The sequence below is a fragment of the Spodoptera frugiperda genome, chromosome 5, assembly GCF_023101765.2.
Source record: "Spodoptera frugiperda isolate SF20-4 chromosome 5, AGI-APGP_CSIRO_Sfru_2.0, whole genome shotgun sequence".
Lineage (NCBI taxonomy): Eukaryota > Metazoa > Arthropoda > Insecta > Lepidoptera > Noctuidae > Spodoptera > Spodoptera frugiperda.
In genome coordinates this window covers 1,311,060-1,338,856 of record NC_064216.1, presented here as the reverse complement: position 1 = coordinate 1,338,856, position 27,797 = coordinate 1,311,060, and the positions used below count along the sequence as shown (strand labels likewise).

Here is a 27,797-nt window from a genome sequence, read left to right as displayed (position 1 = left end):
TAAAATAGGCAATGGACCATGTTCCCAAGTTTATCATGGGTTATATTGATCGATTGATCGGTTCGGTGAAGCGACGAGCGACTTAACTCGAGTCTGATTAGTTTATTGACTCGTTACGTTAAGTGCTAGATAAGATGCTTAACGATCTTGTAGAAGACTGTATGATATAGGAGTCTAGGAGAAGTAAATCATTATCAATGTCTTAGAATATGACAAGAATTAGTGATAGATACATTGGACATGTAAGACAGACGAACGAATATTCACCAAAGTGGGAGCTAAAGAATGATTATTATTAAGGTCTTAGAAAGAATGATAGAAGGTAGCGTTCTGCAGTTTCTGCCTTCCCCCCATGAGAAAGGGGTAAAAATCCCACTAGTTTGTCTCCCAAAAAAGCAAAGTTCTGGTTTCCCGTCATCAATAAAAAACGAAGGTATCATAATAAAGAACAGCTTACCTCTGAATCAAAGTTATCATGAGGCTGCAGTTGAGCAGCTGGGCGTGCAAACTCCCTGCGCGAGTAGAACACGTTGTGCACGCGCGCGTGCCCGGCCACGTCGCGTGCTAGCCCCAGCACGGCGCGCACGCAGCGCAGGGGCGTGGTGGTGCCGCAGGTCTTCAGGATCCAACGACGACGGGACACGAACATGCTGCTCTCGCTGTAAAAGATAGAAAAACGTAACTTTAGTAACACATTACTAGTAAACAAAGAAACAAATTGCTACAAAGGATGTTGATGACATTATTTTTATTATTTAATTATTTTTGATAGTCCAAAAAGTCCTCAAGCGCCGCAAGCCAAATTCTATTTAGCGCTTGTCCACTTGTAGAGTAGAAAACTAAATTCTATGGGATTGACGTAAATTTTGACACTTGTCAGTGTCATACTGTCATCGCATATATTGGATTTTCTATTCTTTCTGTAGACAAGCGCAAGTGGCATTTGGCTAGAAGCTTTAAACAGAAACTGTCAAGGTGGTGCTCTGTATTACGCAGTGCTTTTGTCTTTTAATAAAGATAAAAGATCGAATTAAGCTACTTCAATATCGATTTCAGGATTATTCAGGCTTCGTAAGGCAAATAAAAGGCTTTTGGCAAACGTTACAAACTACTATTTATCTTACTGGCTTTTGTAACTCATATACAATACACATATTTTGTAAAGTAGGAAGGTACTTGCAATTGGTCTCGCAGTGATAAGTTAAAGTGGTATGGTCATTAACATCGCGGTATCTCGTCCAAATATGTCACCGCGTTATCCTAATGTGCCTATATTTAGGATTTAGTACACCAGGCTATTAACACATAAATTAATTAGTGTAACTAGTTCTAGGCGGATTAGGGTTATCAAAAGTAAATTATGGAACGTAAAATGGCTCCTTTTTTCTACTTGAAACTTAGGTTTTATTGTCTAATCTGATTTTTATTGCAACAACACTGCACCCAGTAGCAGCTGGCAGTATACTCTTAAATTTTTAGTTTGAGTAACTTATTTGTGACTTGCCTATTTTGGTGATTAAGGTACACCATGCCACTCTTCCCTACGCTTATAATTGCGAAATATACATTAGAAATCACCAACACGCATTGAATAAGCGTGGTGATTAATGCTCAACCTTCTATATGAAGAGGCTTTTGTCAAAAAGTGGTGTTGTTGGCTGTTGATGTCTGTGATACTCTTGTACCTATGTTTAGCAGTGGAGGTATGATGATAAACTTAAAATGAAGCGGTTCTACTACAGTATTCTTTCATGCGCATTTAAATGACGATTAGAAAATTATCTTCATTCCTCAAATGATTGAATGTGATGACCCTGGAGCCTGGGACCTTAGTCACCTTCTCAAGATGATTTTGATAGTACATAGCTATTATTATTATATCAGTTGAATAAACGAATGCGCATTAGTTTTAATTTAGTTAATAATCAAGAGTTTTATGTCAATTGGTTTTATAGATAACTTAATCTTAGGTACGTTTTAATGGTTAGTGTAATTTGGGACATTTATTTATTTATTTAGTTTTAGGACTACCTACATTAGAACAAGAAGAGTGTTTACGATTATTTATTGATTAATAAAAAGAGCTCAATGCTTGCTTTGTATAAAGTTTAAAATTTGTACAAATTATAGAACAGAAAAAACTACTAACTACAAAATCCTTCTAACATTATTTCAATGAAAAAAGTTGTAAGTATTTGTTATAACTAAATGACGCCTAGATTTTTATTATTATCTAAAGGTTTTTTTATCATCATATTTAAATACAAGGTTCTTTATTCATAAAATTGATTAACTTTAAAATAATTAAATTATAAAACAAATAATTCATCATATCAAATCCGTGAGAACCATACAAAGTGTACAACGATTGAGTCATCTTGATAGTTGACATTAAAATTAAACGCACTGACACTAATATGTCAACATTTGACTTTAGATTGTTGCTATCCGACATTTAATAATAGTAAAGTGTAACATATTTCATTATAATAATATTTCCTTATTAAAACAACGATAAGGTGGGAGATAAAATAGTTTTTATTTCCAAGAACGAATGTACTACAGACTGATACGGTGCGCGGGTCAACATTCATCATTGACCCGTGTTCGTGTGATTTTTACTATCTTTATTGATAAAGTATCTTTGTAAATTATTCATTACTGTATTACTATTAAACAGGTCGAGAATTTTAGTACTTTAAAGAACACTAGTTATTTAGGTAAAGTAAGAAAGTTTTATCATGAGTTATGCAAGTTTGCTGGCCACACGACTAACGAAAGCAATTTCCTGATAGTAGAATGAGTGTGCGTATGATTGGGCACGTATTTTATTACGTCTACATATCTTAATAGTTCCACGCTTACATGCTTATTCTACATGTACACAATGCGTGCAAAGTTTACTCAGAAATCAGCTGGTAAACTTCATAATATTATTGTACAGAAGCCATTCGTCACAAGTCTATGAAGATGGGTTTAAAAGATGGTACAAATAAGACGCTTTAATAGAACAATTGCCTGTTAACACGGTACAGTGTGATAATCAATTGAGTGCAGTATGCATCCGTCATCTTACGGTCAAGCACACTGCCACGAGCGCATGCGATGTAATCCAGTAACTGTTGATACAAAGTACTACGTCGCAGACGGGTCAGAGTGCTTACTGCGAAAATAAGACAGAAGGTGTACCCTCAGTACAAGTTTGCATTACGTTGAATGAAAACTTATTCGGCGCTCTGATTGACCGGCTCGAATGAACCCACCAATCACAGCACCGAACGCGCTCTCGTTTCGATTTCATTTAACGTAAAGCAATCTCTTACTAAGAGTATTGTTTACAAATCCAAAATAAGACAAATCATGTCTTTCCCTGACTATGAATCTGACTCGTTTAACTGAATGTCAGTAATTTCTATAGAGCTCTGTCATCTGCCTTTCAAATTCTTGATTAGGTTTAATTTACTTTACACATATTGCTAATATTTGTCTTGTGAATGCATTCAATATTTTATCTTTAAGTACTTTAACTAAAACAAACAACTGTTACTTGTTAAGTAATGGATACAAAGAAAAGTTAATATTGTTTACACTATGTGCAACTATGTGACTCAATTTTGCAGCTGCCTGTGAGGACATTGAGATTAACTGCTTGGGTTTATGACTAGCCAAGTAAATAGTAAACCTACTGCTGTAATTTACTTTGTGGCCGTACGTGGATAATCAATGCCAGTGCAGAGCTCAACCGGCATTATGTAATATAGTAAACATGATTAGTACTAACACGTTCTCTGAGTGTGCTTGGGTAAACAATTTATTACACACATTTTATACATAATCAGTTTATTTATAGTTCCTTGACATAAGTCTTTTGTGCCTTCCTAATCTTAAAGCTAATTAAAAACAACAATCATTATTCATTGTAATTTAATACTGAAAGACATATTGCAATCTAAAATAAACATTCATTATTTATACCAATAAATAAATAACAAAAGTAATTACAGCATTTATCTACTCAATACTGTGGGGCAACGTTTTTAAAAGAAAAGAAAAAGAAAGAAAATACCTTTTTACATTAATTCAGAGACTAAGTTGTGACTTCACTTGCCTAAAAGCTAAAGAAAATCTAAGTATGTTTACAAATACTATAGGCAACATATAGGTATAGGTAATCGATCAATAAATGGAGGAGGACCTAAGAGTGACAGGTAACACCTACAACGCTCCGTCACCATGACTACCAGACGGAATCGAATCAATATTATTGCACACATCTTTAATAGATATTTTATAAAAACTTTTACTTTTCAATAGGACATAAAGACAATAGAATCTTCGTTTTTAAAAGATTTCTTCTTTGCTTTGAGGAAATGTGTCGAAATGTGTTTGTAATGTTTAAAATAAATTACAAAAGTGTGACATTGGAATATCCAAAACCGCGAGACATTATCAAACAAACTATTGACAACTTTAATTACAATTTTTTTAAACTTCTATCGACTAAAGATATGTAGATTTAAGATAAAAGCTACATCAATATAAGGTCGACAATAAAAAATATTGTCGGTCAGCAGTTAAGTTTTCGTCCAATAGGCAATTAGCTAGTGTCACATCATTGGACGTTCAATATTTGACAACTGCTGTGATTGGACAAAAACTTCTTCCTAGATTTAGGCCATCTGGTGAACAAAAACAACCACCATTGATTTAATGCTTCTATCCGACGATTATGATCGAATGAGCTCGATTGATCAATCATAGCGAATAAGAAAACTGCGCTGCATAAGCACGTGTTATGCTAACAAGCCGTTTATCTTGTTAAGACCAACGGAAATAGACCATGCCAATTGTTAGTTATTTTTATAACGCCCATTTGAATGTTCTATAGCAAAACAACATAAAGTAACATCGACAAATTAGAAAAAAACATTATTTTTATCACAAGTATCAAGATTAGTAGGTCAAGTTTAGTTTTAAGCGATAAAAACGTTTTTTTTTTATGATTTGTTTAGTGGAATGCAATTTGCTTGGCTAGATCTACACAATGGTTTACAGCGGGACGTAAATCTGTGGAACTACAAGTTTCATTCGAAAAAAATATTATTTGATAGTTATTCATTACGAAAAAGTGGAAAGGAGTTACAGTGTAGTAGGTATACGATGTCATATAGCGAAGAATATAATTCTGATGCACATATTATTAGGTAGAAAGTTCTTTACCCCGTAATTACTTTGGCCAGACTGTCGTTTCGGTACCTAACCCGGTTTTGAAACTCGCCGAAATTGCACTTTTTCTTTAGACTGGACAAGCATGATGGCTTACCACGCCTTATACGGTTCTTAAAATGGTTTTATTACGACGAAGATGATTTGTCGGTAAGTTTGCGGTTGTGGAACGACTGGCGATACTATGTTTTTATTTGGTTTGTTAAGACCATTTTTTGAAATGCATTTGATACGTGCCGTTCTTTATAAAATTGTGTGTCTAATATAAAATTAAGATTATAATATCTATTAATTATTGACAAAGTTATTTCAGAACTTCGAGTATCAATTTATATTTCAGTAAGTATGACAAGTTTTCAAGCAAATACTGCAGTTATTAAAAAATAAAATCTTCATAAATTGTCAGATTAATGTTTGGAACACACCACAGAATTTTACTGGAAGCTTCGAAACTTAATATTTTACAGTTAAAAATATAATCACGGCATATGACACTTTATAATCAACTTATAAATGACAGAAAAATATTTGGCATTTAATATACAATGCATGCATAATATACAAGAAGTACAATTGCATTAAGTAAATGCTAATTTTTTTCTTTATTATTTAGCATTTTGACTTGACAAGTGTCAATACTGTTTAGTCTGAGTATTTATTATCCTAATTAATGAAAACTTTTTATACGAATTTAATACGATTCAAAAAACTTTTAAGACATAATGCGTTTTGAGTCTAGAATTTTCTTTAGTTAGACTAGTGTTTATTTATAGTTAGTTAGTTATGGTAAAAGACTAACTGCCGTACTCAGAAACATTTAATGATTATTTAAACTATTCCTTAGTAACGATTTTGTTCTAAAAACAATTGCTAAGGACAGGGTTAAGTAACCATTAAATGACTCTGAGTACAGCGATCAATTCGATATTCCTATATTCATTTTATGACAGATACTTAAAGAAATTGAGCTGCATTTTGAGATTCAACTTTGAACCTGTATAATGGACCTATTTTTCAATCTAGACCGCTTAGAATGGTCTAGACTGAACTGAGCACCCATTCAAGTGGGTGACACAATAGCATCTGATAACAAGATCCTTGTTTTCAACAAAGGGGTAGACAGATATGTAATACGTAGCTGTTTATCTAGTATTTAGCCTCGTGTAAGTAATATTACATAACATTACAGTATAGTAAACATCTATAATTCTGAGAATAATTTAATCGTTAGTTAATTAGTCAAATCGTAATAAGAAACGATTTAATTGGTTTTGTGAATGGAAACTCTTCTTGAAACACGAAGACTTATTGCATCATTTCTTCAGGAAATTAATTCAATATTATCTCCGTTAATTTACGTTAATTTTATGAATAAATGATATTAAGTTTTTTATTCTTGATTTTGTCAGTATCGGCTGCCTGTGACAAGCCACTTCTAAATATAAGAGGGTTTTGCTATGATCTCCACGTTTGGGAGTCGGGTTACCGATCGCAGTTTAAAAAGTTCAGGTGCATCAGAAACAACCACTGCCCTGTCTATGTCAGAATAATGTTTAGTCCCTTCCATAGTAGTTTCTTACGGCTAGTACCCACGGAAAGACACAGAATAGTTAATTACTTGATTTCATAATTCTCAGTAATATAACACGGTATGCATGTCAAATGAACTTGAACTTGGATAAGTTGTAAGTGATACATAAGAGGTGTCATATTAATCATTCCGTAAGTGATAACTTGGTGCTGACGTCATGATAGTCAAGTGTGACGATACAATGTAGGTATCGAGGTAAAACACTGCATATCGAATATATAACTGCATGTAACATTAGTATAGATTTATTATACTGCAGGTGTCAAGTGTCGAAATTATTTAATTCATGGAATGCAAGTTATGTATTAGAAAGGTAGTAGGTACTAAAGACATACATAATGAATGCAAACACTAATGTAATATTACATAGAATATAAATATTTCGTCACTTGAACAAATAAACAAAGTACAGTAAAGAGGAAATAACGGGAGAAGTCGGATGATTTTCCCCTGTCAAAAAACCCCTAAATCATCTCTAAACTAAAAGTAACTTAGCGTGACATATAAAAGCAAAACTAGCCCTTTATTTTTACTGATAGGTGTCACTTATAGATTGGTGAAAACCAAAATGTTCCGAGGAGGGGTTGGTGGAAATAGGCATTGATATTTCTTATTCAGAATATACAACACTTACAACTCTTAATTCCATAAGTCCCTATGAGAATGTGCGTCAACAACAGAAGCTAAACATGGTAAAAGTAAGGATAAGTGGTGAAAAGGGCTCAAGAGACGACAGGGCACCCAAAACCTACCACACATCTACAAGCAAACATAGCCAGGTACCTAAGTATGATACTCTTGGACAAGTACACCTTTTACCAGTTAGTTAACTTTACAATTAAATCAATCGTATTGTTTAATATCAATTCACGACTCAATTCACATCTAAACGAACCATCCATGATGAAATGATTAATTAAACTGTTAGTTTTAACTTATCAAACAAAGCCTTTTATCTGGGGGCACGGCAGTGCCCCTTATGCCAAGTCGAGCAAAAAAAGCGGCACGGCCGTACCATCCTTTTCTCGAAGCAATTCGGGCCTTTTTCGACACCCTATAATTCGGTTGTGGATAAAGCAAGAAACCTGAATCTTCAGTAACTAATCCGGCATTGTATAAACACGGAATATTTAAAATTTCAGTCAATTTGAACCAGTAGTTTAAGAATGACAACTTGTTAAAGATTCTAAATTTTGTCACTCACTGACTCACCGATCATCAAAAGTCCAAGGCACTTCTAGCAGACTTAGAAGCTTCATATTTGGAATACATATAGAGTTTAGTGTGTTAATCATGGGAAAACTTAAATATTTTGTAATTTCGGTCCAGTTTTCCAAATACACCAACTGCATCAATAACTTTGTAATCCCATATAAATATATGGGATTACAAAGTTATTTATGCATATGGTGGTTGGTGGTGGTTATAAATTTAATAGGTGTAGATAGGTACCTACCATATGAGGCAAGGGAGGGGGTATAGGGTGGGTAAGGGTGTGTATGCCCAATCTGTGGATTGAACTGTTCACATACGATGAACTTACAATTAACATGCGGCAGATTAATGATTCTGACTTTGTTGATATGCTAAATAGAATTAGATTAGGTGTGACTACAAAAAAAGACCGCGAGTTACTCTCGACTAGATTATTAACTCTCAAGTCCGATTCAAATGAAAACAGATTAACTGAAATAATTAAACACCTCTCGAAACTTCCTGATGATACCGTTTGCTTATTGCCTACAAAAAATATGTGTCAACAATTAAATACTGCAATGCTAAGATCTCTCCCACATCCTGAAATAAATCTTATAGCTATAGATAGCATTGATTGTCCCAGGTACCTAACAAAAAGAGCTCGTGAATGTATAAAAAAATATGAAGACGATGCTTCTATGACTGCAGGTCTAGAAAAGAACATAATTATAAAAATAGGCGCAAAAGTCATGTTAAGGCGAAACATTGACGTGAGTCTCGGTTTAGTTAATGGATCTATCGGTATAGTGCGAAAAGTAAAGGTTGATCCTGAAAATTCAAAAATAATTAAGAGAATATATATCACATTTAATAATGAACCTAATGCATACGAGCTTGGTCCGGTCAAAACTAAATTTGAAATTATTAATAGAGCTTATGTTCATCGCGAACAATTTCTATGTATAGCCTATGCTATAACTATACATAAAAGTCAGGGCCTAAGCCTAAGTAATGCGCTGATGGATATAGGTTCTGCAGTGTTCACATCCGGTCAAGCTTACGTGGCACTTTCGAGAGTTACAAGACTGGGCGGTTTACATCTCATTAATGTCGACTTTGGAAGTATTAAAGCGCAGGAATCATCAATTTGTGAATACAACAGATTAAGAAGTATTTACCGTCCAGACTTGTCAAAAATTGAGACATCAAAGCCTCCGAGAAAAGCCCATAGAGACAGGGAGTGGGCTTTGAGAAAAACTGTGGCTGAAGCTCAAGAAGTAGTACCGGAAAAGAAAAAGAGGAAGACTACATATAAAAATAAGAAAATATCATAAGACCTTTAACAAAAATCGTTAGAAGTAGATGGTATCAAAAAGAAAGGCAACAAAAAGAAGTGAGATCCCATCAAAAACATCCTGTAAAAAACCCAAGTCTCGCAGCTCAGTCTTTCTACCGTCAAAAGTTGTGAGATCCATGTAATACCAAGTCGGTTAATTATTTAGTGTCTACTTGAAGGACAGTCTTAAGTTATTACATAAGTTATTATCATGCCAATATTAAAAATATTTAACGTTTTAACAAATAGATGACTTGGACATCGCTTGATTTATTATTAGTATGTATCACACTACACAGCACGACGGGCCAGCGACCAACAGGAACGAGAGTTTCAATCGCGTGAGGCGCGAGAGACTAAAGAATCTAAATAATATTGTAAACCATTTTCATGCGATGTCCAAGTCGATCTATTTGTTTAAAACGTTAAATATTTTTAATATTGGCATGATAATAACTTATGTAATAACTTAAGACAGAAGGTCCTTCAAGTAGACACTAAATAGATTAACCGACTTGGTATTACATGGATCTCACAACTTTTGACGGTAGAAAGACTGAGCTGCGAGACTTGGGTTTTTTACAGGATGTTTTTGATGGGATGGTATTTACAGTTTCACTAATGGTTGTTAATCTAGAGTTATGTAAGTCATATTATGTTGTTAAAATATAGTTTACTTCATAACATAGTATTATATGTCATAAACACTAGCAAGACGTTTAGCTGTATTAGTCACTCGTGACCTTGGTAAAACTTGGCCCGATTTGCTGAAATGTGACCAATTTGTATACAAATATCTAACAAATACTATTTATAAACGCACACGTTTAAACATTCGAATAATCTTATAAGTATAAAAAAGTAAGTAGGAAAAAGAGAAGTTTGTTTAACATTAGGTAATTTCAATATTTATAAAATTCGGATCCAGTTGCAAACTTAAACATCCTGTTACGGCGTGATTTCATAAGAATCTTACAGCGAGCGTGTCTATTGGCAGCACACGACGTATGTACGATAAGTCTTATATCACAACTAGGTCAAAAGTTCGCACAAAGACGATAAATTGCGTGTTGTTGAACCCGAACAATGATTCTGAAATCATTGAGTCAATGAATGTCGGGGATCAACTACATAATAGGATGGAAGCATCCAGAAGGATTTATATAAAACATGGAGGATGAATACATCAAGACTTATTCAATTTGCGAGACTATATTAAACTAAATGTTCTAAGAGGGAGGGCCTCAATGAAAACTGAAAGCAAAGCATTTATCACAAGGACAGACGGATTAAATCCATTTTAGTTGTAAGTTAGTTGGTAGAGCTACATAAATAAACAGTAACACATGTGTCGGCTGTAACTGCGTCACCGCGTAGCGCCTGTTGCTTGCAGTCGGGAGCGCGCAGGTCCCGATCGATACCTGGACCCGTCAGAACACCACTACATCAATTATATGCACCAACATTTCTAGAAACTTGTTCCACGTTGAAATACTGCGCAGTTCACTCAAAGGGTGGGTTAGGGCGAAACGAAGCGAATATTACGTACGTTTCAGTGAGATTAATTATCTCTTGGATAACAATGAAAAGTGTGGATTTTGCATTTTGATATTATGTCGTTTCCTCGTGAAATATTGAAATGGGACAACAAAAGTAGGTCATAGATACATAAACAGTACAAACAATGCAATAAGGTACATGTTGGAGCGAGAAAAAGGAGATTGGAATCACGTGAAAGCCTTTCGTGATTGTACCGAATTGTAGTGACGGCAATCATAAAATTCGCTAAGCTACTTAGGATAGTAATTTTCAAAAAATTAAGAAATAATAACATGTCACATTTCCAGAGGATAAAATGTTACATACAAGTATTTTGATTACATTAAAGACAACAATTTTACATTTCACAACTAAAAACAAAAACCTGCTTAAGATTATTGAGTCCAATCCTAAAACTCGGTCTAAATAATCTCGAACTTAAGAGAAATCCCTAAGGCAGAATGAAAATTTCATCGTTTCAAAGTACGGAGTTTATAACACCTGCGACAGTATATCTACTAGAAACTTCTACGGTTTGAAACTGCGCAGTTCCCCGAGAGGGTTGAGGGATGAGAGGCTGCCGGTACCATAGTACCTACATCAAAGATACAGATTGATACTGTTATGATTTGGATAGCGGTATTGATTTTGATTGGGAACACAGATTCTTGTATGTACGCGAACATATTATGAACTTTACAATTAAAAGTAAAGTGTCACCTGCAGGTGTTCACAGTAAAAAAGTAGGTCAATAATGTCGCGTTAAATTTAAATGAAGAAAAATTATTCAGGGCAGTTAAAGACTTTGTAGGTGGTAGGGTCGATAATGGTCGACCTGTTATATTTATTGTTGTTACAGCAAAGGAAAAGAATATTATTATTATTTAACAAGTTCTTAACAAAAATATGCCAGGAAACTAGAATGTCACTAAAATCTTAAAGTTAATTATAATGCATGTTATAATAATGGCAAAACACAATAGATGAAGAAAATTTTAGCACCAATATAGTCTCAGGACTGCAGTTTGCAATCAAAGAAAGCAATAACAAGTTACACGAGTAAATCAAACGTGCTTACAGTTTGAATGATTTCCCAAAATTATTAATAGAAATGGTGAACAAAATAGACGAATGAAACACGTGTTCATGACAAAGCCGATAAGGCAGTCCTATGCAAGGACGAATCAAAGGTAATAAAAGATGCACTTTGCAAATATTTTCTTGCATTTTACATAGATTTGGTGGGACAACTAATAACTTAGAAACGATACCTGGAAGTTTATGTAGTTACTTTAACAGTCATATCTAAAGATAATATTTTGCATGCATTTAATAAAATTGCCATGTAATGCATTTTGCTTACTGGAGAAAAAGAATTTACTATTGTAAAAAACCAAGCACAAATTTATTGATGACCGCGAAAAGTATTACACACATAACACCTTTATTTTTGCCAAAAACATCGACCTACACAAAAAAGTCAATTAAAATTTGGTAAAAATACACCAAAAATAACTCCAAGGATTAAAGAGCTTTGACACATCGGCAAAAGTAACCAGAAATTGGCATTCGCCCATAAACCCTATTTATTATGATGACGCCAGTAATGTCGGCCATACTAATATTAGTTTCATTAACCATATTAATAACAAGAGGTGGACATATTTGCTGCTGGAGGATGTTGCCAAAATCTGGAAGACTGATTTAGGACTTAAAGCGACACTTCAGAAGATTTTACAGACACGAGTATAGTGATAAGGTTGCTAAAGTTGAGTACATTAGTCATAAGGCTTAGAATGGGTTAATTTGAAAATCTAGAAACCTAAAAACAACTAGTAAGCAGCCGATAGTCTTAACAGTACATACAAACTTTAACCAATATATATTTCGCTATGAACTTGAAAACTTTTTGAATGTCCCTTTCTATTTACGAAGCCTACCGGGTGTGATTCTATGCCTTGACTCAATTTCGTGAGCTTGGCCCTGAAACACGAGGTAATGATTAACTGAACGCAGTCACGCGGTAACTACATGATCATAGTATGTCGCACGTCCGTGGATGTCGCAACAGAATTGGCTGAAAACATTGTTGGATCTAATTTCAACATTAGAGAAATCAAACAAGGAAATTCTCAGATTATTAAAATGACAGTAAACGAAACTAGAAGGTATTGCCAAGATCTAAAAATAATACCGACAAAGACCGGTGAAAAACTGGTAGAGCCAAAACCTCTGTTACATAACTATACATAATACACTTGACAGATAGACGTCGACCTTGAAGATCAATTGAACCTGGCCCCTACCGGAACCCAAGACATTATTAACTATTCCTCTCAGTCTAAGCATTCAATCTAAATGATTTTTTGCCGACATCAATGTTTTTGAACATCTTTGGCCATTGAACCGTGGTCGCGCTCGTCATATCATCCGTGAACCTTGAGATTGCCTGAATAGGCCATAACAATGTAGATTGCGATTGTGCAATGTTAAAAACGGACGTAAACAGCAAAAAAGGTTCGATGACTTTGGAGAACAGCAGATAAAAATGAAAGGAAAACTTGATAACTTGCGGAATATATCCCACAGCATTAAAACGCCATGACTAGACTAAAGCTGAGCTTGCTGGTATCAGAATTAAAAAATGCCTCCACGAGATACTTGAGCGCACATTTTCGATGATGGAGACATTATACAAGAGGGTGGTATGCATGCTAACACGGAGTTCTGCATCAGCATCTTGAAGTGCAGTGCGCACGCGTGCCAGCGACTACCTTGACCTTACCCTCGCCCAACCCCTTACACACCCCCACCCCCACCCCTGGAGTTGACGGTAAGTGGACGTGCTGAGCTATAGGGCAGTGACACATACTAAGTCGATAACAAAGTCTTTGTTCTAGTTTTAATGATTTTTGTGTATTAGGTTCACTTGGAGGTATTTTTTAGGTTAATTTGCTCAAGATTTGGTTGATAAAATAACAACTTCATTAAAGGCAAAACTCAGATTTATATCTACATGTAATAAGTAAACTAAATTGAAATAAAGCATTTCTACGAATCGGACCACGAAACAATAACAGAATAAAAGAAAAAATGTTTTGATAAGAATAACATCCCGAAAACAGGGAGTGTCCCATGATTTACTAAGCGAGGAGCGTCTTAAAATAGCTGACATAAACGCCTACCCGATCCGATGTTCCGTTTTTACCGACGAGGTAAACAAATCGATAGATAAGGGGCATTCACAAGGACGTCTAGAGATGTTGGATGGAAAGTTGGCGGTACTTGCGAACTCATCAATTTCTCCAGTTCACATGGACAAGTTTTAGGAGACGTTAAGGAACGTCCATAAGTTTACTGGGATTATTTATTCTATTTAAGTATCAAAAGTTACATGTCTATTGAGTCTGTTGAGCTAAACACGTGTCGAATCTCGGGAGAGAATCAAACAGTCTAAGCGGTGTGTTTTCATACAGAATTGCGTCGCAAGCATGACCCAGATTTTATCCATAGCTAGCAGTCTTATATATAGAAATTTTGTTCTATGCATTTCCTCCTTTTGCAGAGATGCTAATTTTTTACTTGCTTGTTTCAGAAAATCGTTGATGAGTTTACTATGTCTGGTATACAAAAATAATATAGGGAAGTCAATAAAAAGTCCTGTATTGTTTTACCTTGATCTTATGCAGATGCTATATTTAGGTTATTTGCAAATCCCTTCACTTAAAAGACCATTGTCGTTCCAATAAAAATCATCAGTATTAATTCATATTACAATTTCATGTTCGTGATGTTATGAATAATACTGGTATTATCGTTACTACCTTTGTCCGCTATTACTTAATCATTCGGTGGTTTCATTAAATACGTGGCTCCCACAACAACCCCATAAAATTTATGATTGCGGCAGTCATAAAATTAATGAGTTCTGTGTGTACAAACACTGAAACAGTGATTTTGTTGCCATCCGTTATTGGAACAAGGTCGAATTTTCCCATAGCACCTTACATTACAAATAAAAACACGTCAATTTATAGGGAATAAAATAACTAGAGATTTAGAAATAGAAAATCCGAGAACCAAAGTCAAAAACGCTTAATTATAACCTCTATTGATGTCTGGTTAGTTGAAAAATATTGTAGGCAATTTAGAAATTCGCATAGCAGACATATTTATGACAAAAATATTGGGCTACGGTAATGTTTTGGTTAACGAACCCATTCTAAATATACCCTGATAGGATGCCAACAAACTAATGGGATACAAAACAAGCGCGGTGCAGTTTATTTAGAAACAAACCGAGAGTTCCGGGCTAAGCAATTAATACATTGATCACGAGAGAGTAAACAGTGTAACTAATTGGAATTTAATGTCTATGTGAAGACTCTATTTATTAGGATCGTGTTCGGGATCAACCGATAAATATCGCGAAAGCAACCCGCAACTACATTACATGAATTAGTAACGACTCTACGATTAAAGAGGAGGAATCCAAAAAATCCAAAAAGAAATAATAGGCATGAGTCGGTCTCAATGTAATACATATTAGTCACATAGTTTCAGGTTCAGCTAGATACAAGATAATTTGATAAAAAGATGACTGATAACATGAGAATGCACCCAGTCCATCGATCACAAACATCCGATAAGAAATGTCAAGGACTTGAAGCAAGGAATTCCAATTTTTCTGAAACATCAGAAATGAACGAGAAAGTTCTTGAAGAGATATATCTGAAATCTACGTTAAATCTGTAGTAAACGATGACGCAAAACTGATAGGCATAATAATTCTCTCAACGCGAGTCAAAGCATCAAACGTTGGTAGACAAACAGCCAAGGTTGGACCAAATGTTACGTCTGCATTTATGTAGTATGAAATGAGGATTACCCTAACACATGCTGTGTTTACACTCGTCTATGGAACTTTCCGGCTGTGTTTACACTGACTGGGCAGAGGCAGTGAGTTTCCATCAAAAGCAAGCTCTCGCTTGTGCAGTCAAAAGGAAATGTTTTCATGTTCGCGAAAAACAGGAAAGCTTTGAATTCGCTACCGGATTTCAATTTGATGATGCAGACTTTGCGTTGCGACAAAAATTCGAAATGTTTTTTGCAAAATCATATTTTTACATACCATGCTATTTTACTTGTGTTACTAGTCGTAAAGTGATGACTGTAGTAGGAACTGAAGTTAATTTGTCATCAGTGTTTGGTAAAAGAAATGCTAATATCACAAGGGACTGATAAAATATACGCACAAAAAGAGATGACAAGACGGCGTGTACCGTATCGTTATTGATCTGTTATGGAATTCTATTTGAGTGACATGTTTTCGAGGAACAAGCACAAACAAGTATTTGACATAATGGTTAATTACATAATATTTTGGGAGTCTCCGAGACATCTGTGTATTCGTCACAATGACGCCAAAGAAACTGTAGCTTACGATATTTTACGTCAAACCATTCTGCCGCCGCCGCGTTTATATGAAAATAATATTTTCGGCAGAAGTGGCCAACAAAAGACCCCCAATTTCTACTAGATTTATTCATTTTCTGTGTACAAAATGCGGTTGAGCTTCCCTGATCTTACGTTGGGTGCGGATGTACTAACAAATTTTGAAATGTAGCCAATTTCTGACATACTTTATCTTGTCGCGTGAGGAGAGTAGTTAATTTCTTAATGACATTGTATAACTTCTTTTTAATTTATCGTTATTTGTTATTAGTTTCCAAAAATCCGATGCCATTAAAGGTAAATAATATTATAGCAAGCAACCGAAGAATACGCTTTAATAAAATTTTATTGTCCCGTTATCCATTTCCCTTTCCCTAATGACAATAATTTGTGTTTTTCCGATCCGTTGTATTTGGTATAGGTAGGGAAAACTTCATCTTTGTTGAATGCGGATAAAATATTAGCGAAGTTGTGAGTCAAACAAACAAACGTTTGGAGAATTATATTCTTAATCATCAGACAAACTTCAATCCCGTGAAGACTGTTTTGGTTTTGGAAAAACGAACAAACTCGTACTAAGGGTAACACGATTAAAATATACAGACAGAAAGACAAACGTGCTGCAAATAGCAACGATTTATACTATTATAGCACTATTTATTATCGCACGTATGCTATTGATACTATAAACATATTATTAATAATGTAATGGTTCCTTTGTTTACTAGAGTTAATGTGAACAGGTGTTTTGTCGGTTACAAAAACATATAACTTGTTTTGTTATTAAGTGATTTTATACCACTTCAAAAATAAATGAATATATTTGAATAACATTTTACAATTCCTTGGTTCATCATAATATGTTTTATGTATTTGGTGATTAATTCAAAATTGGTCAAAAACGATTTAAATAAAGGTCATTATTCCCAAAATAGACCATAGTATTACGACTAGACAATGGACAGTCACTGCTTATACCACAACCGCATAGACACAAGGATACAGCTGACGTGGACCGTCCGTCGTACATCACAATAGATTATTTAATTTTCTAAACAATAGTTAATTGATGTCCTTTTGCGGAAATTCAGTGTCAGGCCTCTTGATTGTTTGATTTCGCTTTAGACTGCATGGTTTTATGGCGATTGGCCTTAAATCCTGCATGCTTCTAGGGCCTAATGACTTTAATGTAGGTAGCAAATGGGGTCATATTTAAAAGCTAATTTTTATTGTCAATGATTTCTACGCACAGGTTGACCTAACAAAGAGCGAGAAGAGCTGCTGGATGCAGGTCACTCACTACCAGCCGGCCAATCTCAAATCTGCAAGTCATTAGGAGTATGCCTATGTTCAGCAGTGGAAGTCTTGTAGTTGATATGAGAATGATGAACCGATATAAACTACAATACATAAAATAACTTGGTATTATAAGTACCCCTAGGGATGTGCACTAATAGGAGTTGCACCCTGAGGGCTCCAGAACTGTATATTTATAGGACCTGGTGCAGGAGGAGGAACGGGGTGGTTTTTAGTCAGTAAGAGTCTGACACTCCCTCTCGCCTCGCCCAAGGCGGGAGAAGTCATTGGATGATTTTCCCCCTCAAAAAAAAAAAGGTGTTGAAGGTGTGACCACAGCGGTGGTTTTAATGAGGTAAGAATAGTCTTTCTCCCGCGAAGCTAGTATTCTTTTGAAGGATACTCCCATGTGTATTGTAATCACGTGACATGTAACAATTTCAAAACCCGGAACGCAGCGCACATGTCGCATCCAGCAGTCGCATTGTCGCTTTCACTCTCTGAGACTTGGCTTGGCGCCTGCTGCCTGACTGCGTCACACAGCATCACGCCGACGTCGGCACACGTAATACAGACGATAAACAGCAGCCATTAGTTTATTATGAACGCCGGGATTTATATTAGGGAAGGAGACTTTTCAGACTTTTCATAAATATGTAATGGAGTTTTTGGGTGATCGTTGCCGAAATGATATGCAAATAAGAGTAATAAAGACGCAGTGCCAGCATCTAAGCTCTTTTACCCGGTTAGGTTGTCAACAGTCATGACAAAAATGGATGATGTAACATCGATTTATGTTATCGAAAACACGGTAAGCCAAAGAGTTGACACCCCAAAGGGGGTAGTTAATTAATATTAATTGATGGAGGGTGCATGGAGCGAACCACCATGGGTGAATCATAAGAACATACGATACATAGTCATTACCTAACTAACCCATAAAGTCAAACACAACAAAGTGCTGTTTGCAAATGAAAATTGCTATTTGACGTGAAGACATTACCGAAATATGACGAGTCAACATTCATACAAGTATTGTCATTACTTAAAAATATCTATACATAAATACATAACGTTAATAAGTATGTAAATAAAACGGACGAACTGCAACGTTCCATTTAATAAATTGCCACCAAGTGATATATTGCCGATCAATCAAAGGAACACATTTGATTGGACAAATTGATACTTAACCGTCAAACGGACACTTAACGGTCCAATGGTCCAATAGGTTTCAATGAGCACAATCTTAGTGTCAATAAGTGCAATCAATCAATGCAACTGCAGCCTTGATGAGACAAGTGCAAAGTTCCAATTCGTTAGCGAGATATGATACAAAGTGTACAAAACTATCTACGCTTTGTGGTTTACAAGTTCTATTTTAAGAGTGTATTACAAAATCTTTAAGTTATTTTGTTTTTGTTGGTGCCTACATAAACTGCTAAACTATTTTTTGGTTGATTTTGTTATAAAGATAGACATTTAATTAGGTTGATTATTTGGAGAGTAGGATTTAATTTTAGACGATACAAACGAATTTTAAAAGGGTTTTACATTTTCTTTTTTATTGCAATTTGCGAATGAAGTGTAAGTGTGTTGATTTGATGTCTTGTTTTTATTTAAAAATCTACTATAAGATCACAGCTAATAATATGACACTCGTGATGTGGTTTTTATAAAACACAAAATTAAATAGTGAAGGAAAACAACCGATGACGGTTGTCACGTAACTTCACGTACCTACAGTTTTTATTAGTATTGCACAAATCTTTGGCAATCAAAGCAGTCGCGTTACCTAGTCGCATGTACTATTGGGTACTATGTACAATTTCATATTCATTCACCTATTATTAGATAAAGCACGTGCTTCGGATGTGAGTGCATGTCACCACACAATCACAACAACACTAGAAGTTTCTAAAGTCAGGCCAAAGACGGGAGATTAATCACATAAGAACTATCCCCTAAAGGCCTCATACAATTAAAAAAAAATCCATTATCATTAAACTTGATAACCCTGCCAAAAATACCCTGATAACCTGACCCGGCTGACGTTGGGTTAAAAGTACAACATTATAATGTTAAACATGATAGGCGCGTGCCTATGTCGTCACTATGGTAACATCGTCACAGATAACGGATAAGAAAATTACATAATGATACCAGGATGTGTGACTGGACCAGTGTTTAAATTTAAATAAAGCTAATGAACCTTAGTACTATCGAGATAAGGTCGAAATGAAAAATGTGTGATGAGATGCGTGTGATTTTGTCAATGTGTGTCAGAGAGTCAGAGTAAAATGAAGATAAGTGACTAAATTAAGACTTGTAGTTAATTAATTGTCGAAGTAGGAACAGTTGTTTGATTGTTTGGTAAACTTGGACACGAAAACAAAAGAATTAAGTATACAACTTTGTGTAAAACAATCGTTTAATATCTCCTGCATTAAGTAAAACATGGAATTGATTAAGTACTTAATTTCTTCCATGCTAGCCTAGGGATGGTGTGTAGGAATTGATTTCAGCTGACTTCAGACAAAAGGAGAATCACAGAACCACCCTATCTTTTTTAAAATACCATTAGTATTGATATCGTTACAAGTCGAGTGTCGATAACCATCAACATGCAAGGTCAGAAAACAACCCGCACAGTTGTCCTAAGGGGTCAAATAGACCATCAATCACACGAAATGAACGGATGCACCAACAATGTAGTGGCATTTCGCTCCGTACTTTGCACGTCACTCGGTTATACACGCCCAATTCATGAGGTTTTGTATTGCGAAAACATTGCAATGATTTATTCTGTCAAATTGTAAAAATACTGTTTGGTTTAAAAAGATGGGCGCGTAAAGATAATCGTCACTAAATGACTCAGAACCAAATAGCAAGAAAGATTTTAATGAATTTGAATACCAAGGTATGATGAGATAGGTAAGTCTTAGAATAAATCTGCAATATTATTATTGTTACATGGCCGTGCTAAGCTGAAAATAAGCAACAATGAGGAGGTAACGATTAGATTGGTTTCAAAACGCCGAATAACAGTAATAACACCTAAATTGCAATCAGAGCGATAGAAAATTAGGTCACACATAATACGGAACACGACAACCAATGACCTAATTAAACCAATCAAACCGTATCAAATGTTGCTAATTACAGATAATATTGATTTGCCAACATTTAATTATACGCTAGTTAAAACATTTATTTGATTCTATAGTATAACTAATTTGTATAAAATACGAATCAAATAAAATGACGTCAAGAGCAACTTGTGCATGTATGCGCAAAATCAAAATTTGATCAAATAAACATACACATAAGAACTAATCTAGTATATTCGACTTCTATATCATCTCAATTTCATTATAAAAGTGAAACCAACAACATCAGGTGCAAATTCTCGCGTAGGTAACCGTAGCGAGTGTAATCGATAGTGCCCCTAAGTAAAGGACTAGTGGGGGCTAAAAATAGCACGATAGGGTGGGCAAATGAGCCTCTAACCTTTGAATGACTTCTCGGGTTACAGATTAAAGGTTGCTTTATTATTTTCTGCTTTGTTGTGGGGTAAGAAAGTGGCTAATGAACGTATTCATTACATACAACAGAAAAACATATTTTCTTAACATGAATTCTCGTTTCTACTGGTATTTTCGGAGATTCCGTATTTGGACGGTAATTTTGTCTCTTATAAGAACTCTTTAGGCGTATTTGGAGATCTAACTTAAGACTCTTTACACTGAGAATGCTTGTAATAAAGATAGTTAATGCGTTTATAGCATTGTTACTACAAATATTTCGTGGTTTTACCAAAAAAACACAAATACTCCATGATTAATTTCTTCTAAACTTCCAATCACAATTTACCTCGACTTTTCTCACACAAAGATAGACCCTAAGTAAGCTTTAGCCAGCAATTCGATATCATAAAGAATCGTCCATCTATCCGACACGTGTAGAAGTCTAGCTGTGCTAACAAAATATTACGTAGTACTGAGTCACTTTAAGTCACTTATGTAATTGACGACTAGTGCATGTGTAATTGTGTATTCATATTTGTTGTTGTGTATAAATAACTCGGTAAATATTTCTATTTACATAATATCCACGTGATCATAATAGATTAGGTAGTATTCTTAGTGTTAACGCGCACATGTTGATCTAAGGACATTTTTGGAGATAATTTAGAATAAATGCACTTAATGATATTTAACATATTTAAGCATTTGTTTCTATATGATTATTGCAGGGATATATGTAAATAAATTTTTGTTACCAGAAAAATAGCAATTTTCATATCGGGCTTTTTTGACCGAGGAAACGACTTAGTGTAGTTTTATTCCCACTAGCGTCTGCAGGTTAAATTCTCACGTCACGTCAAAAATGGCATGTTTATCATAAATGGCAGATTTATACCACGTCACAATCGTTATTTACATAAACGATACGGAATATAACTCAATTTAGCCATCAGAGATATAAAAGGATGCGTCGAAAGCGACATAGATTTATTACAACACAGTAAACGATCCATCGGTTGCAAAACAAACCGGTTTAGCGAAGGTCAAGGACGGATTTGCGACCAAAACTGCGGCAGTTTGTCGTTGCTATGTTATTTATTTAACCGACAATGGTGAAACGAAGTATTACGACTTTCAAGTTTCAACATAGATAAAAATAAATGGAACGATACCTATCTTTATTAACTGTATCAGAATTAAAGAGAAACTAGTATTTTTACTATCAACACGACTTAGTGATAAAATGTAGTCATGTAGAAGAAATAATTTACCAAAATCGGTTTAGAAGTTTCGGAGATTAACACTTACATTCAAACATTACTTCTTTGTAGTGTTAGCAAACCTAAAAGTTCTAGTTTTGCTAACACTAGGTTTTTAATCACTTCCAGTGGCCACATTCTGTAAATTCGGTAAAAATCTAAATAATGGCCCTAACTGGAAGGGGCCTCGTTCAAAGGTTCACATCCTAAGCAGAACCATTAGTTACAAGAATCGATTCCTGAAAATTAACTACTAAAACTTAACTGAAATACATAACTAACTATACTTCTAGGGCTTTCGCGTTATCTTAACTGAACAAGCGAACAACAACATACGATAATTATTATGTAATTACAAATTATGATCGATTACTATAACTTATCAGTGACAGTGACCTGATAACGCCCTGACGAGTAATATAATATGCCTACAAGTACTTTATTTAATTAATTTTCCATACACTATAGACATGAAGTCTTGTATCAACTAAAAAATACGATTTTACTCACGTATTATTAATGGAGAAAAGCTCTACTAGTTTCGAGTCACAGAGGGACTCTTCATCATGAGCAGCGTGCGCAGACGCGGTGGCGTCGCGCAGCCTACCTTTACGATTTTAGTTAATTTAGTATGTCTCACGATAGTTATTATAAAAATGAAGTCTTGTAGTTATGTTTTTCGCAAAAGTAGATAGGTAAGTACCTATGTATATGTTGTGCCTGTGGTTTCAGTCAATAGGTACATACTAGAGTAGGTATGCCTATGTATGTATGTATGTATGTACTTCAGTACGAGACATCGTTATCTACTAGATGCCTATTAATTTGCCTTCTAGACAGAGTTGCGTAGATAAAGACGCGTATTATTGTAACTAGTAGGAATATACAATATATTTGTTAGAATTCCTATTACGAAAGTGATGTTTGTCCGTCAATCACGCTGAAACTACTGAACGGATTTGGATGAAATTTGGTATACAGACTGGGTATGAGCTGACTTGGGTGATAAGATACTTTCAATACGTGGAACGCGGACGAAGCCTGACAGAAAATAGTTATTAAAATAAAAAAAAAACAATAAGCAAAAAAAATTAACTTGTTAAGCTCAAATTAACATTCTAGTTTGTAACTTGTAGCAAAGATACAAACCACAATTTTTATTTAGTAAATATAGGTTTTTATATAAAATTATTTTATTGCAAGCAAATAACAGTTTTATGGATAAGGAAAATTTATCAAACGAAATAAATAGCTATAAAACGTTTCATAGCCTTTTTCCAATATGTACATAAATAATACCTAAATAAAATGAATTACTGTTTTTATTTTGCTTCTCTTTGATTTTTTCTTTGAAACCTATTTGAGACCAGTCTATAGGCCTATTACCAAAACAAGCTTATAGACTGGACTCAAAAAGGTGGCATGTTATGATAATTTCTGGATAAAAATTGGGGTTTGTATCTTTCCTACAGTGAGTAGTTATGTCTGTACCAAATTTTATCAAAATCTGTTCAGTAATTTCAGCGTGATTGCAATAAACATCCAAACAAACAAACTTCTACATTTATAATATTAGTGTGATTCAAAACAGGGTGACTATTTAGTTGCTGGTATATAGAAATAATTTTTTATAACAATATAAAGCACTTACCTGAGGACATAGGCGTCGACTTGCTCGCTCTGGGTGAAAGAGATGATCTCGCAACGCACAATCTTCAGCACATTCTCCCATTGTTGACTGTCAACAAAATTTTATCATTATTTTAAGGTACATCTTCAACAACTATGTTTTAATAAGGAACATCAGATTGGTATTGTTCTACTATCAAAAAAATTATTATTAAACATTTGAATAGAAATTAGGTATTTAAAAAAAAATATGTCTATAGTAAAACCTTAGAAATAACTGGTTTACTCTGAACTTTCAAGGATACAGATTATAATAGTCAAAACTAGCCAAAGATTAACATAATGTTTTTTTAAATTTTATGCAGATTTTTTTTATGAAATCTAACTGACTGCTTTTTTACTAAATTATGTGTTGAACTTGTAATATCATGGTAAGTACATAAAGTATTTGGCAATAGGAAGCTGGTACATAGGTAATTGGTGGTGTAGAGAAAAGCAATAATTTCAAATCACGCGCGCCAGCCGTGGCCCGGCCCTAACATCGGCCCCAAGCCAACCACAGCGGCCGCGCAAACCTCCCGGCATCCAATAGACGATTTAAATGTTCAAACAGCTGATTCCAGAACATTCCACAACAACAAACTATTATTCTACTCCGTAAACATTACATTTAAAATGTATCTACAATTAATTAATTGACAGAAAACATTATTTACTTTTTTAAGACGAAATATCTGCACTGCATATTTTGTATTAAAAGATTTAAATGTAAAGGTTACAGTAATGTACCCATCTGCCGGTAACCTAAATACAAAGCTACAACTTACGTAATTCTATACAATATAACAATATTACTCAAGTTGAAGATGAACATCACACAAAAGAATACTCACCGAGTGATTTTTCTCAAATCCGCATTTTTCGCCGGTGTAAACCAAATTTCGATGAGCTTCTCAACTCCTTCGAAAAATTGCTCATTATTTTCACTACTAGATATTATTTCTGTTTCAGCCATGACTTCTTCTTGTTTCTTGTAATTTAAAAGAGCAAAAGTAAATTATTGAATTTATTCTCACTGAGAACTTAGCGCACAACCGTTTTGATTTGACGTCGGAAGTTGACTGAATCTGAATGAAACGAAATTATTGGCAAAATGCGGGTGAAAGAAGAGATGGATGTATCAACATCTCTTTCTTTCAGAGCGAGCGAGCCGGCGCGTGTTTGCGTTCGGAAGTAAGGGCAGAGAATAAAGTCATGATCGGTGTCGCATGGAAGGAAACCTCGTATTTATCGGTAACCAAGTAGATACTATGTATTGCCAATGAGTAATATTGTTTATTATTTTTTAATCACGCAGCGCGCAGCCTATCTCAGTAATTGGAGGTTTATTGTAGGGAAATACCCACTACAATACTGTAGGCGCTTGTCTACCTATTATAGGTACCTTTGTATTCCCCGCAAATATTAAGTAAGTAGGTAGATTGTAATAAATCTTGCGGATTGCAGGCTATCAAATTCAAGCATTTTTTTGTTATCATTCAAGTAGGTAATTGTTGAGGTTGCGATTTATCGTGTGGTTTTCTTTCAATAAAGTATATGATCTCATGTTTTCATTACTTGATGCTAAATTGTCTAATTTAATTTTAATACTAGTGTTAGCTTATAAAGATAAGCATGTAGGTAGATTGTAACACTTCACATCATTGCTGTTTTGAAACAAATAATATCTCATACTGGCAACACTCCATGTATAAGTGTAGGATGATAAAATATGTATAATATTATGTATTTACTATAAGTACTATGATAATTTCTCTAGTAATCCAATGCTTGACTGGTTTATGTCCAGTTACTTAGTTGTAAAACTTGTAAACAGTAGAGAATTACTTGCTTTCCTACAAACATCACATTTCATTACTAAAATAAAACCTCCAAAAAGTACTAAAGTCAAATTTTAATAAGACGAAAATATTACAATGATAAAAAATTAACATAAACAAACTAGATAACAAAATAATTAAAAATAATTTATAAGAAAAAATTGTCATAAATCTTCGAATGCTGCAACTAAATTGTGTAGGCGGCCATCATCAACTTTTTTTATTGGTTTAAACTTTGGTTTTAAAATTGGAATGCTTGGTGCTGAGTCTATTTCCTTTTCATCTTCATAAAAGTCTTCTATGTGTGGTTCTAAGTCTTTTCGCAAAGTGTTTGTGGTGGGCTTTCTGGTCTTTTTACTTTTTAAATTATCCACGCTAGCATTCAACTCGATGAGGTTCTTGTATATTCTGTCGTTAAACTGGAAGTTTAGCTTCTTTGTCATCTGCAAATAAGAAGAGTAACATTGTAATTGACTGCATGGTTGGTGCGGTGGCTGGGCAACTCTGACTGCCGCGCAACAGGTAGCAGGTTCGATTCAAACTCTTTGTGTGATCCACAAATTGTTGTTTCAGGTCTGGGTGTCATGTGTATGTGAACTTGTATGTTTGTAAATGCACCCAAGACACAGGAGAAAATCCTAGTGTGGGGCAACTTTCTTTTTAAATTTATAATTTCAAAATACATAATTGCAATTTAGTTTATAGGTTTTATAATAATATTTTTTTTACAGTTCAAATAACTACACAACAATGACTTAAATCATGATTCCCTGTACTTTTTGTGACAGTATACAGACTTAAACATTATCCTTTACTCTATACATTACCACAAAGTTACCAAATTGTTTTCAATCTGGTTTAACAAACATTTCACAAGTTGTTTTACTTGAAATGTCTTGTTTTATCATATCAAGTTATGTATTAAAAGGTCAATTAGTGAATGTTTGATTTCTAGAACTCAATTCAAAGGTAGTTTTGAATACCGAACAAAAATTCAACTTACTTTAGTACATATTTCTCCCTTATCTACATTCAAGTCTTCTGATGAGAGTGGCGGCGGACTCAGTTTCTTTAGTTCAGCTATATAGTTATTTATGGACTCGCTTGAACATAACGTCGGCTGACTTAACTCATTTTCTTTCTGAGAACGCGACGACTTATGTGATTGAGAAGGTATTGAAGCTACATCATGCACGACTTGTCTTCGCGTCGATGGCCTAACTTTTACCTCACAATTTCTAACCAGTGTCTTCTTAATTTTCGAATCAGATGCAGCTTTATGCATGGCTATATAATAATTTACATAAACACAGCCCAATTAATTACTATTTGTTTACAAAATTCAAATTCAAAACAACGCGACGTTTCTATTTTGAATTTCAGAAATTGACAGTTTATTCAACGTCACGCTGACATTTCTCTTGGGGCTGCCTACTATTTGGACTAAAATTACCTTGAAACGAATTTATTGATATGAGTTTGAAAATAAAATTATTGCAAGTTATTGTTATTATGATTAATTTCAAATACTTGAACCATCATCATCTCGAGCAACTTTACAGGAACCGCTAAAGAGTACTTGGAACATCGGAATCTGTCATTCATACAATAATTATATGCAATTATAAATTTCTTATAACTTATCTTTTGGATTCTACTTAGAACTTAATTTTCTGTACATGCTATGTTATAGTTTTTATCAACAGTAGAATTATCTAGTTCACCCAAAAACTAGTGAAATGTTCGTGGCATGGCCACCCCGATTATAACTTTTTTACAGATAACACGCAATGGACCAAGTCATGAAGTTTTTAGTATGCGTAGTGATATTATATTATTTACTTTGATTTTATATTATTATTG

At 34.5% G+C, this 27,797-nt stretch overlaps 2 protein-coding genes across 2 annotated transcripts in view; both read right to left on the bottom strand.

The window, feature by feature from the left end:
- LOC118271757 (S-adenosylmethionine decarboxylase proenzyme) overlaps positions 1 to 25,313 on the bottom strand; it is a 33,407-nt gene extending 8,094 nt beyond the window's left edge. The window contains exons 1-3 of the mRNA XM_035587947.2: positions 24,948 to 25,313; positions 24,077 to 24,163; positions 458 to 659 (exon numbers count right to left, since the gene is read on the bottom strand). Of these exons, the coding sequence (XP_035443840.1) occupies positions 458 to 659; positions 24,077 to 24,163; positions 24,948 to 25,069 (411 nt within the window). The 5' untranslated portion in view covers positions 25,070 to 25,313. The remainder of the gene's footprint in view (positions 1 to 457; positions 660 to 24,076; positions 24,164 to 24,947) is intronic.
- A 680-nt stretch (positions 25,314 to 25,993) lies between these two features.
- Positions 25,994 to 27,340, bottom strand: LOC118271876 (uncharacterized). The gene is made up of 2 exons (XM_035588128.2): positions 26,938 to 27,340; positions 25,994 to 26,377 (listed from the first exon to the last, which is right to left on the bottom strand). Exons 1-2 carry the CDS (start codon positions 27,217 to 27,219, stop codon positions 26,099 to 26,101), a joined length of 561 nt encoding a protein of 186 aa, XP_035444021.2. The 5' UTR covers positions 27,220 to 27,340; the 3' UTR covers positions 25,994 to 26,098.
- Between the last annotated feature and the right edge of the window lie 457 nt (positions 27,341 to 27,797).

What these genes read in the sequence shown, in the direction of transcription:
- LOC118271876 (XM_035588128.2), bottom strand. Translation starts at nt 27,219, where the DNA reads ATGCATAAAGCTGCATCTGATTCGAAAATTAAGAAGACACTGGTTAGA. An exon ending in AGGGAGAAATATGTACTAAA is followed by an intron (nt 26,378 to 26,937) that starts GTAAGTTGAATT and finishes TCTTATTTGCAG; the next exon opens with ATGACAAAGAAGCTAAACTT.